The sequence below is a fragment of the Hyperolius riggenbachi genome, chromosome 5 (genome assembly GCF_040937935.1).
Source record: "Hyperolius riggenbachi isolate aHypRig1 chromosome 5, aHypRig1.pri, whole genome shotgun sequence".
NCBI classification, from domain to species: Eukaryota; Metazoa; Chordata; class Amphibia; order Anura; family Hyperoliidae; genus Hyperolius; species Hyperolius riggenbachi.
The window spans coordinates 64,340,408-64,353,837 of NC_090650.1; the positions used below are offsets into that span (position 1 = coordinate 64,340,408).

The 13,430-nt window shown below is 42.8% G+C and overlaps 1 protein-coding gene across 3 annotated transcripts in view; it reads right to left on the reverse strand.

Moving 5' to 3' along the window:
- Positions 1 to 13,430, reverse strand: part of PFKP (phosphofructokinase, platelet) — a 180,445-nt gene that overhangs the window by 113,387 nt on the left and 53,628 nt on the right. For all 3 annotated transcript variants that reach the window (XM_068235804.1, XM_068235803.1, XM_068235805.1), the window contains exon 3: positions 4,298 to 4,375. In XM_068235804.1, coding sequence (XP_068091905.1) covers positions 4,298 to 4,375 — 78 coding nt within the window. The remainder of the gene's footprint in view (positions 1 to 4,297; positions 4,376 to 13,430) is intronic.

Genomic DNA, 13,430 nt, shown 5'->3' on the forward strand with positions numbered 1-13,430 from the left:
CTACAATCTAATTCATATCAGTGTAGCCAATTCGTAGTCTCTATTGAGACCCCTAGGTACAAGAGTATCAAGTTTGTTAATCCAATAGTTTTCCCTTAATGCTAAAAGTTTATTCCTGTCCCCCCCCCCCCCCCCCTACGCGGGATTGGGATCCCCTCAATCACCTGTACCCTTAGTTGTGATAAAGAGTGTTGTTTAGTACAAAAATGATCAGAAACGGACAGTTCCCGATTTTTATTCCTAATATTTGATTTATGTGAAGCCACACGGTCTCTAAGGGGCTGAGTGGTCTTACCCACATAACCCAGCCCACATGGGCATTTAAGTAAATACACTACAAACCTTGAATCGCAGCTAAAACTGCCTTTGATTGTGTATTTAGTCCCCCGGCTGGGGTGGGTAAAGGTATCCCCCTTCACCACATAGCTGCATAAGTGGCAGCCTAGGCATGGGAACAATCCGTTTCTCTTAATGGAGTTAGCTCTTTCAGGGCCCAAATCATTCCTAACTATTTTATCTCTAAGAGATGGTGCCTTTTTATAGGACAATAAGGGCAAATCATGAAATTCTTTTACTGTGGGTAATCCTTGTTTTAACATAGGCCAATGTTTGTTTATAATGTGCCCGATTTTATCCGATAACACGTAAGTGGTAACACATGGTATTCTCTCTGTCACCCCTAATCTAACACTACCCCTACTTCTACCAAAGGTAGCCCCCAGTTTGAACTTAAAGTCTGCTTGTAGGCAATTTGGAGGGTAACCCCTCTGTAGAAATTTGTATCTCATTTCTTTTAGATGTAATGCTCTTATGTCTGGGTCCCCAACAATCCTTTCTATCCTTTTGAATTGTCCTTTGGGTATATTAAATTTAATATGTGGAGGGTGAAAACTTGTAAAATGAAGGACGGAGTTCCTATCCGTCTCCTTCACATACAAGTCTGTCACCAATTTGTCACCCTTCCTAATCACCCAGGTATCCAAGAAATTTATTCTCTGCTGGTCAGCATGGACTGTGAGTTCGATAGCCGGACATTTCCCATGCAGGGGTTTCACCACAATATCAGCCATACAGACTCCCCTGATAAACTATTTGAGAAAAAGTAGAGATTTATTGTGGGAAAGGGGGTATCAGCTACTGAGTGGAATGAAGTTCAATCGTTGCCGCAGCCTCTGGCTACTGCGCTGCACGCCGCTCTACATTTCCCTGTCACTTCCATCTTCACAGCCAACCTTGTGGTTGTGAAGGGGGCAGTGTTGGGAAAACAGAGAGCAGCATGCAGCGCAGTGGCAGCAATATAGGTACGTTAGAACCTTACCCGCTCTGTACACGCCAGGACAGAAACTGTTGCCACTCATCCCTGTTGGTCATTGACTATATGGCTCTACAGGTGCCACTCGTCTAGACTGAATCTTCTCTGAGAACTGCAAATTACCAAAATATATGCTTCCTTTTATCGATCCCTATTTACTTCCCTACTTTCTATCCCTCCTCCTCTCTCAACTGCAATAAACATTCCTGCTCGACTACAGTCAACTCTCACTTGTCTTACAAAGCCAATAAGCAGTAAAATCTCTACTTAGCTTTAAAGATAAATGACAATTACATGGTACGGTCCATTAAACTAAGGATCCGCATACACAGGAAGAGACAACGCTTGTTTTCCCCTGGATTAGGAATTGCTCCCTTATCTGTAAATACCTATAAAATAAAATGTTGGCCAACTGCTGGTTCTAGGGAACTGATTGGACAGCAAGGAATGCCTTGCTTTATTGCTATAGCAACTACTGCAGTAAGATTCAGCAGTAAATTGCCAAGATCCTATTCTGTCCACTCACACATTAGCAGAGTGTAAATCAGGCAAGTGGATGCCCTGAGGCTGTTCGTATCTCCCAAATGGCAGGTCCATGATCTGGCCTGGTACACACCATGCAATTTTGACTTCAGATCCTACTTCTGATCCGAGAAAAGTTATCTGCTTGGGCGTAACATATAGAACCTATTGATTGCCAGCGACTGATCCCAAGCTTAAAATCGATCTTTTGTAAAAAAAATAAATAAAAAATCCCATATACTATATCTGATCGATGTCAGAGCTGAATATCGATCAAATCTCTTGCTCGAGTAAGATCTGAAGTGAAAATTGCAAGGTGTGTACCAGAGCATAGGCTGTGTTGCATGTAATATTTCTTTAGTGCTTATGATTTAAAATAAAATGGGGCCCTAGGCAAGGAAGACCATTTGGCTCATCCTTACGGTAATCTGAGGTGGGGTAGGGTCAGAGACGGTGGCAGTTGGACATCTTGACACCCAGTAGGCCCCAGAAACCTGCCTAGGTTGCCTTGCGGATGATCTTGCTCAGCTGTCAGCCCCCCCCCCCCCCCCCTTCCTCCAGAGCAACAGAACATGTCACTAGCCTGCAAGTTAGTGATGTGTCTGTACAGAACTGGCCCTGGACTGCCACCTGTGAGATTGAGTCCTGATCCCTGCGGGTGTCAGTAATTGAGCATGTATATGCACAATTCTCTCTGATTTTTCATTGTTAACAAAAATGACTAGGAGACTAATCACACCATATTTGGTGCAGTTGTTTCAGAGTAATCCCCTTTAGAAAAGTCAGTCATGTGACCCTGAGAACAGTGCACAAAGTATAGAGCTGCTTGGAGAGTGGGAGTTTCTTCCTCAGCACAAACCAATCACTTGACTTCCTCCTCCCGTTGCTCTTTCTTGTGAGGTAAGCTCTGTGTTCTTAGGAAAAATTGGCTAGTGCCACTGGCATGTGGATTCCCAAAGCATACAAAACAAGAGTGCTCTCCACAGAGGATTCAAAAAAGTTTTATACATAGCTGGGGCTTCCTCCAGCCTTCTTCAGGCTGATCAGTCCCTTGACAAACTCTTCCGCCTGGATGCTTCGCTAGGCAGCCCAGTAACTTTGCAAGTCGGGGCATACTACGCATGCGCGACCCAGTGCACAAGCGAAATGAAGGGCTGCAGGACATGGCCGCATTCAAAACAAGTACGTTGTTCAAACTACATTGTACACACGTGGCCAACTGCACGATATCAGCCCAACAGTCTTGTGAATTGATCCGCTGGATGGATCGGGCAAACCGCCTGTTATCAGTGGCTCGTCTAGTCGTTTTCAATGCGTACACACGCCTGACTGTCATCCAACAGACCAAAATCAGACGACAATCAGGCAGTTTGGTTAAGCGTGTGTACGGGCCTTTACAGCTGAATTATGTGCGACATTGAGATAGAGACAGGATGTGAAGAACAAAAGGTCATAAACAGAAATACAATCCTGATGAAGACTTGTCAACTCAAGTTGACTCAAGTATAAGTCTACTCAGCAAAGTTAAAGAAAACCTGTAACGAAAAAAAAGTTCCCCTGGTGGGTACTCACCTCGGGTGGGGGAAGTTTCCGGATCCCTAGGCTTCCCCCGTCCTCCTGTGTCTCACGATGGTCTCACTGTGCCCCTCCGAACAGCGGGGATGTTAATATTTACCTTCCCGGCTCCAGCGCAGGCACAGTATGGGCTCTCCGCTCGGAGATAGGCAGAAATAGCCGATAACTGTCGGCCCGCTCAAGTCTCCTGCGCCTGCGTAGTAGAGTGGACCCGACAGAGATCGGCTATTTCCGCCTATCTCTGTGCTGAGAGTCGTAACAGCGCCCCCGCTGGAGCCGGGGAAGGTAAATATATCAAGCCTTGTCAGGCTTGTCGAGCCAGGATTGTGGGCCGCTTCAGGGGAACAAGCGCTGGATTGCCTGCAGCTACATTGGGACCCTGAGGCTTCCCCCTACCGAGGTGAGTACCTTTTTTTTTTGTTACAGAGTCTCTTTAATGGCTGCACTTGGGGACCAGAAGGAATTAACATCTGCACTTGGGGACCAGGAGGGATTAATGACTGCACTCCATACAGTATTGCAGCCATTAGCCCCTCCTATCCCTAAGTGCATCCAATAACTCCTCCAGGCCCCCAGGTTCAGCAGTTATTTACCCCCCTTCCTGCAGCCCAGTATTCCCCCCTGCCCCTTTCCTTGTTAATTGTTGTGGCCAGGACTTTCAGACCTGTGTTTTCTTAGCACTTCTTTTATCAAGATAGTGTCAAAACAGTGGTAAACTGGGTACATTGCTGCAAATGGGAATGTCACTAATAGTACACACACTACTCAGTGTGCTCAGTGTTGCTCGTGACTCGTGTATAAGTCGACCCCTATACTTTTATATAGTGAGTCAGACCTAAATTTCTAGACTTATAGTGAAGTATATCTGGTATATATTTTAATACTTACCACTTGTAAGATGCTGGACACACTTTCCCAATTCACTTCAATGATATTGTTTCCGCCATCCACCATTCCCTGATAACCCTGAAATGTAAGAACAGGACATTATTAGTTTTTATTGTTTGCTATAACTGCATATTTGCTATTAAGAAAAACACAAAGGCCCATTGTGTGCCAGTAACTGGGCAGCCAAGTGCGAATCATATTTCATTGCTGTTGCTCCCCTAATAAAATCATTGGCAACTTTATTCAACAATATAGCACTTTATAACTTTAAGATTCTACTAGTCACTCCAAGTGAGAGAGAGAAGGAAAAATTCCACTTACACTTGATCAGAGAGACTTCAGGCAAAAACCTACATGCCAGTTTAACAATAATGCCCATTTCCCGGTGAATGGGCGAGTTATATACCCGTTGAACGGGTATACAATGTAGCTGCCTTCCCTTACAATAAGAAACAATAAGGCCAGCCCGGGGGCTGCACTGCCCCACCAGAAACAGGCCTTCGGGGATTACCGCGTTAGTACGCGGTAATCCCCGTCTGGCAGTCGGCCAAGCAGGAAATGACGCTCACTTGCTGAGGCCGATGCAATCACGTGTGCGGAACCATATCGCAAAAAATATGCTTCCGTGCATGACTTCCAGTCCGCCACACGTTAATGCAGAACCGCGCCGTACCGCGTCAGGGTGAAAGTCTCCATAGATTTTTATTGCCCTGCACTGGGGTGCGGTAACATTTCCGACCGCTCCAGTGTGAAAGGGCTCTGAGGATTACACTCATTGGGCTTGATTCAAAAAAGCGCGATAACTGCTATCACAGCAGTTATCACGCGATCTGCCGCGCATGGCGGTTTGCACCTGTAAAAGATTACTCAGCGTGATAAACGAACGTTTGCGTGCGATCACACGCGTTTCACTGCAGGTACTCTTTAAAACCTTTACTTTGAATGTCACTTTAAGCGTGTATGACGGTTTTATATCTACACACTGTTACACAAGTGGAATGGCTCAGGAAATATAAACATACAGTACAGTGTTGATATGTTCTGGCCTAACTGCAGGAAACAGAGCTGGAATCCTGGTGACTGCTGTTTGGTATGTTTTCTTTCTTCGTTTACACTGTTATAGCAATGTGCCGTCTATAGTGTGCAGATGTGATAGCAGAACATTACACCACGATTGCCATTAGTTAAAGCAGAAATTCAAATGTTCTGCCAGGAAAAAACTGATTCTACATGAATTTTTGATAAGCCTACAAACCCACACAGGAATCCAGCACTTACTGCTTTTCTAGGGAGATACTGGAGCTAATTAATTCTAGAATGACGACCTCCTGTGGGTGATGATAGGTTGGGGCTGGGGGGGGGGAGTTTGGACACCCCACAGACTTTTGTTCAGTCCAGCCAAGTATCATCTAAAACTTTTTGTATTGCAAATTATATTTTAATGTACATAATAAGCTTTAAAGAGACTCTGTAACAAAATTTTCAGCCTTAGTTCTTCTATCCTATAAGTTCCTTTGCCTGTTCTAATGTGCTCTGGCTTACTGCAGCTTTTCCTAATTGCACAGTGGCTGTGTTATCTCTGTAATATGATCTAATCTGTTTCCTTCTGTCGGCACAGTCAGGCTAAAGGTCCATACACACGTCTGATTTTTCGGAACGACGGGTCATTTGAACGTCCCGTCGTTCAGACGTCCGCCCGCTAAATCGAGCGTGTGTACAGACTGTCGTTCGCGTGATAATACTGAGTTTGAGCGATCCGCCCTCAGTCTTATCACGCGAACGATAGTCTGTACACACGCCCGATTTAGCGAGCGGACGTCTGAACGACGGGACGTTCAAACGACCCGTCGTTCCGAAAAATCAGACGTGTGTATGGGCCTTAAGGCTGGAATGTGTGGAATGTGCAGGGCTGCTTGTGATTGGTAGAAGCTATACACACCCCCTCCAGGCCCCCTGCAGGCTCTGTATGACTCACACACTCTGCTTATGTGAGCCTATCATAAGCTGGTTAGTTTGTTTGCAAACATTGCCTAAAACTGGCAATTACAAGCCAGGATTGCAGCAGAGAGTGGCAGAAACAGCACAGAGGGGACCCAGGAGAACATAATGAATAGAATGGTATGCTTTTTGCTGTAAAAATTTTAGAGTACAGATTCTCTTTAAAGTGAATAGGAAGCGCATTTAAAAAAATGAGACAGATACTTACCCAAGGAGAGGGAAGGCTCTGGGTCCTATAGAGCCTTCCGAGCCGTCGTTCCGGTGCTGGCTCGTCCGGTAGCAGTGTTTGACTAATTTAGTCAAATACTGCTTTACCTGGCCGAAGAAGGCTTCAGAAGTCTTCAGGGAGCCCGAGTGCTCCTGAAGAGAGTGTGCTTGCGCCTGCGCAAGCACACTCTCTTGCACTCTCACGCCTGTGCAGTATGGAGCCGCACGTCTTTGGGAGGACACGGCTCCCAAAGACTTCTAAATACCCTTTCGGCGGGGGATTGAAATGGGGGGGGGAGCCAGCACAGGATAGAGGGAACCGAGAGAGGAGACGGAAGGCTCTATACAACCCAGAGCCTTCCCTCTCCTTAGGTAAGTATTTGCTTCATTTTTTTAAAATGCGGTTCACAATAGCTTTAAAAACACAAGTTAAGTACACACTTTAAAGTTCAACTGAGGTGAATGGGAGAAATGTATTTTTAATTGATTGGGGCTTCCTCCAGTCCATGTAGTCTGTTAGCTCCCTCCCTCGCAAATAAAATTGCTTATTCATTTACAATATTAATTTAGTTATAGTTTGCCTGTTGGGAAATCTTTTCTCTCCCTGAAATGTAGAACAGGTGGCGACAACTTAAGTACTGGCAGGTGATCTCTGCGGAATGTTTGTTTTTGAGAATTCTAAAGCCATTACAAAATATACCTGGTCTCCCAAAATGCTCTGTGGGTGAGAATTCCGCATATCTAATCAGCCTCGGCTAAGCATCACTGGGTAGGTGGGGTTGTATACAATATACAGCAATATATAGCTATGAGAAGCGTTTCTAATGCTTAAACCAGGAAAAGAAACGTGGGTTTACTGCATTCTACATGTGATGTGCCGAAATTTCGCATATGTGAGATTTCGCAATTACGCATCATAATCTTAATGCAAAATTTCTGGGAAAATCATAATCAATTTCGTATGTAATAGTAATATTTCCTAATTTTGCATATTTTTTGCGTAATTTTCGCGCAATTTCACAAAATGTTGTGCCGACTTTAGCGGTTAATAGCAAAGCCCCCATACATGCTATTACTACTAAAATTGCTACATATGTTAAGGAGAATTGTGGGTACAAGTAAAAACATTTTTTTTTTTCAAAAAGACCTTATAGTTTTTGAGAAAATAGATTTTAAATATGCAAAAGAAAATGGTTTTTAAACTGTCATTTTTTAGTTTAAAACATTTTTTCTTTGCATTTTTAAAGAGAATCTGTACTCTAATATTCTTACACTAAAAAGCATACCATTCTATTCCTTATTTTCTCCTGTGCCCCTCTGTGCTGTTTCTGCCACTCTCTGCTGCAATCCTGGCTTGTAATTAACAGTTTTAGGCAATGTTTACAAACAAACTAACCAGCTTCTAATAGGCTCAGCTAAGCATAGTGTGTGAGTATGCAGGGGGCCTGCAGAGGGTGTGCATCGCTTCTACCAATCACAAGCAGCCCTGCACATTCCACACATTCCAGCCTTAGCCCGACAAACAGGACAGAGGAAAGATACATTGATTTATTACAGAGACAGTGTAATTAGGAAGAGCTGCAGTAAGCCCCAGCACATTAAAACAGGCATAGGAACTCATAGGATAGAAGAACTAAGGCTGAAAAAATTGTTACAGAGTCTCTTTAAAATAGATTTTCTCAAAAACTACAAAGTCTTTTTGAAAAAAATATTTTTTGACTTGTACCCACTACTCTCCCCATGTAGCAATTTTGGTGTCACTGCCATGTATGAGGGCTTTGCTATTCACTGCCAAAGTCGCCATGAAATTACATGACAATTACGCAAAATTTTAGGCGAAATTACGAATCACTATACAAAATCAGTTGAGTTTACAAATCGTAATTATGTATAAGCGTAAATTAAAAAATGTACGTGAAATTTTGCGGAATCGTAATTAGCTGATTACGATCATCACTGCATTCTACTATACAGTGAGGTGAAAAACTATTTGCCCCCTTCCTGATTTCTTATTCTTTTGCATGTTTGTTACACTTAAATGTTTCTGCTCATCAAAAACTGTTAAGTAGTAGTCAAAGATAACATAATTAAACACAAAATGCAGTTTTAAATGATGGTTTTTATTATTTAGTGAGGAAAAAAACTCCAAATCTACATAGCCCTGTGTGAAAAAGTGATTGCCCACCTTGTTAAAAAATAACTTAACTGTGGTTTGTCACACCTTAGTTCAATTTCTGTAGTCACCCCCAGGCCTGATTACTGCCACACCTGTTTCAATCAAGAAATCACTTAAATAGGAGCTATCTGACACAGAGAAGTAGACCAAAAGCACCTCAAAAGCTAGACATCATGCCAAGATCCAAAGAAATTCAGGAACACATGAGAACAAAAGTAATTGAGATCTATCAGTCTGGTAAAGGTTATAAAGCCATTTCTAAAGCGTTGGGACTCCAGCAAACCACAGTGAGCGCCATTATCCACAAATGGCAAAAACATGGAACAGTGATGAACCTTCCCAGGAGTGGCCGGCCGACCAAAATTACCCCAAGAGCGCAGAGAAAACTCATCCGAGAGGCCACAAAAGACCCCAGGACAACATCTAAAGAACTGCAGGCCTCACTTGCCTCAATTAAGGTCATGGTTCAACGACTCCACCATAAGAAATAGACTGGGCAAAAACGGCCTGCATGGCAGATATCCAAGGCACAAACCACTTTTAAGCAAAAGGAACATTAAAGAGACTCCGTAACAAAAATTGCATCCTGTTTTTTATCATCCTACAAGTTCCAAAAGCTATTCTAATGTGTTCTGGCTTACTGCAGCACTTTGTACTATCACAGTCTCTGTAATAAATCAATGTATCTTTCCCCTGTCAGACTTGTCAGCCTGTGTCTGGAAGGCTGCCAAGTTCTTCAGTGTTGTGGTTCTGCTATGCACTCCCCCCTCATGGGGGAAAGAAACACACAAATGATCTCTTGAGATTCAAAAGGAAGGCTGTATACAGCCTGCTTGTGTATGGATATATTTTCTATGTGTGGACATGCTGTACATCAACCTACTTCCTGTTTTGGTGGCCATTTTGTTTGTTTATAAACAAACTTTTTAAAACTGTTTTTAACCACTTTTAATGCGGCGGGGAGCGGCGAAATTGTGACAGAGGGGAATAGGAGATGTCCCCTAACACACTGGTATGTTTACTTTTGTGCGATTTTAACAATACAGATTCTCTTTAAGGCTCGTCTCAATTTTGCTAAAAAACATCTCAATGATTGCCAAGACTTTTGGGAAAATACCTTGTGGACCGACGAGACGAAAGTTAAACTTTTTGGAAGGTGCGTGTCCCGTTACATCTGGCGTAGAAGTAACACAGCATTTCAGCAAAAGAACATCATACCAACAGTAAAATATGGTGGTGGTAGTGTGATGGTCTGGGGTTGTTTTGCTGCTTCAGGACCTGGAAGGCTTGCTGTGATAGATGGAACCATGAATTCTACTGTCTACCAAAAAATCCTGAAGGAGAATGCCCGGCCATCTGTTCGTCAACTCAAGCTGAAGCGATCTTGGGTACTGCAGCAGGACAATGACCCAAAACACACCAGCAAATCCACCTCTGAATGGCTGAAGAAAAACAAAATGAAGACTTTGGAGTGGCCTAGTCAAAGTCCTGACCTGAATCCTATTGAGATGTTGTGGCATGACCTTAAAAAGGCGGTTCATGCTAGAAAACCCTCAAATAAAGCTGAATTACAACAATTCTGCAAAGATGAGTGGGCCAAAATTCCTCCAGAGCTCTGTAAAAGACTCGTTGCAAGTTATCGCAAATGCTTGATTGCAGTTATTGCTGCTAAGGGTGGCCCAACCAGTTATTAGGTTCAGGGGGCAATTTCTTTTTCACACAGGGCCATGTAGGTTTTGAGGTTTTTTTCTCACTAAATAATAAAAACCATCATTTAAAACTGCATTTTGTGTTCAATTATGTTATCTTTGACTAATAGTTAATGGTTTTTGATGAGCAGAAACATTTAAGTGTGACAAACATGCAAAAGAATAAGAAATCAGGAAGGGGGCAAATAGTTTTTCACATCACTGCATGTTACTACAGTGCCTCTTTAAAACAAAAAACAAAAACAAAAAAAAATGAAACAAAAGTAAATCAACTTGATATGTTGAGGGCAAGTCTATCAAATTGATTGATACAGCTGGTAAAAATCAATACGTATTTGGTCAAAATCTCTGGACCTGCTGATTGATTGGTGTTGCAGTAATTATTTTCTATTTTTAACACTTATGTATTGCCCAGGGTTGTGACAAGTTTACTTTAACCAATTAGCAGCTTCGAAGGAATCATTTGAGATAAGTACACTGCTTTTGACCTTAGCCGCCAGTAAATTCTTAGCCGCCTGTAAATTCTTGGAATGTTTTGATGTCTCTCTGCTAGTAGAAAATAAAGAAACTAAAAGCAGAAGTCCTCTGTTATTATCTCACACTGCCCCCTAGTGACAAGAGGCCTTAAATACACATTACAGCAGTACTAATTAGTAACAAGGAAATAAGACAAGTAAGGAAAAAAATGTGCTAAAATAAATTGGTCTGGAGCACTTGCAAGTCTCTCAATAAATTGGCTGCTAAAGGGTTAAAGCTATAGGAGCTATAGTCTGACCCTGGCAGGGGAGAAGGAAGTAATATGTGTGTTGGGTTTAATCCCCAAATAAAATATAATAGCAAGCTCATAAAACGCAGCTGCTTTTTTTATTTCTTCTTCACATTAAACAAACTTTTCCCCCCATAAACTAAACAGCAGACGTTTGTTTCGTAGTCTGGCTCAGAGATTAGTCAGAAACCTGAAAAACCCTCCAGGTCTAGAATTACACACCGGCGCTTCCAGCATGTGGCTGCTAGAACAAGTTCCTCTGGTTTTCATCTTTCTCTAACACCTTGGTGACGTTCCAGAGTGGAAATACAAGCCAGCCTGTTGAATGCGGAGACTTATGTTCCCGGCAACGTCATTAAGAGTAACGGCTGTGCCACCGCCGCTTGTGGACACAATGGGACTCTGCTTATATTTACTACCATTATTTATAGTCTGATAGGTTTACTGTGGGCACAAGTATCCATAAAAAGGCTTTAATTTGTACAGCTTAGCAACGCAGCTGCACTTTCTACAAACACTTTAGGATCAGATCTAAGTGCTGGAATAATGTATTTCCTGTGTTTATAAAGTACCACCACATGACCCAAAGAACACAGAAGCATTCTTACCCGAACTCCAACCCAAAGCAGCTCCCAACTTAAAGGTTTATTTTCATTTTTAAATTGTTAGTTATCAATCAGTGACGCGAGAAGAAGCTGTGATGCACCGAGCATTCTTCCTGCGGGAAAGTCTTCTTTGATGTCGAATGCAGAAAATAAGGTTTGTAAACATACAGGGAGCTTTTGCATGCACACTACATTGATTGCAAGCAGCAGGTTTGCTGAGTACACAGATTTCTAACTTCATTCGATATAAATAATTATGCAAGATGGATGCTTCCAGGAGTAAAGCCTCATCCACACAAATGTGGAGATTAGAGCAATGCCCTTGGCAAGTGTTTAGCTGAGTCGATCCACCAGGCTGATACCTGGCCCTGACCGAGACAAGTGTAGCATATGTACCTGACCTGACTTACTGTGACATGTAGGGGGACAGTGTTTTCTACACAGAGAACTTTACACTGAACTAAATGCAGATAGCCATATGTCCCATACGGTTATCTGCATTTAGTTCAGTGTAAAGTTATCTGTGTAGAAGTCCTCCTACATGTCTCAGTCAGTCAAGTCATACACACGTTACATGGGTTTCGGTTGGAGCCAAGTATCAGCCTGGTGGATCGACTGAGCTAAACACTTGCCGTTGTTTGTCATAACAAACAACTAAAGAGTTTGGCATCACCAAACCAACCATAGAGACTAATGGCCACTACAACGGAGAAGCGGTGGGGTGGGGTTGAGTACCACAACTTGATGCGATGCAGCATATGTGAAAGGCGCCTTAAACTGAGCACTCCAAAATCCACGCAGAGCTCCAAACTAGGACAAAAACCTGGCTGCTCTTGCAGAAGCCTCATTTAATCTAAAAGTTGAAGCGGAACTGAAGATGAAAGAGTTAAAAAGAACCGTTTCACTTACTTAGGGCTTCTGCCAGTCCCCTGAAGCCCCCTGTGCCCGTGAAGTTAGCAAATCTCCGGTCCCCACCACGGCTCCATTTCTTCACCGCCGATTTACAAGTCGACAGCCAGTGTACCTGCGCAGCTGTGGGGGGCTGGCAGAAGCCCCAGGTAAGTGAAACTCTTCTGCTTTAAAGCGGACCTGGACTCAGAACTCCTCTCTGCTCTCAAAGATGCACAACAGCATAATAACCTTAAAGAGGAACTCCAGCCTAAACAAACATACTGTCATTAAGTTACATTAGTTATGTTAATGAAAATAGATACAGTGGAGGAAATAATTATTTGACCCCTCACTGATTTTGTAAGTTTGTCCAATGACAAAGAAATGAAAAGTCTCAGAACAGTATCATTTCAATGGTAGGTTTATATTAACAGTGGCAGATAGCACATCAAAAGGAAAATCGAAAAAATAACCTTAAATAAAAGATAGCAACTAATTTGCATTTCATTGAGTGAAATAAGTTTTTGAACCCTCTAACAATAAAAGACTTAATACTTAGTGGAAAAACCCTTGTTTGCAAGCACAGAGGTCAAACGTTTCTTGTAATTGATGACCAAGTTTGCACACATTTTAGGAGGAATGTTGGTCCACTCCTCTTTGCAGATCATCTCTAAATCCCTAAGGTTTCGAGGCTGTTTCTGTGCAACTCTGAGCTTGAGCTCCCTCCATAGGTTTTCTATTGGATTAAGGTCCGGAGACTGACTAGGCCACTCCATGACCT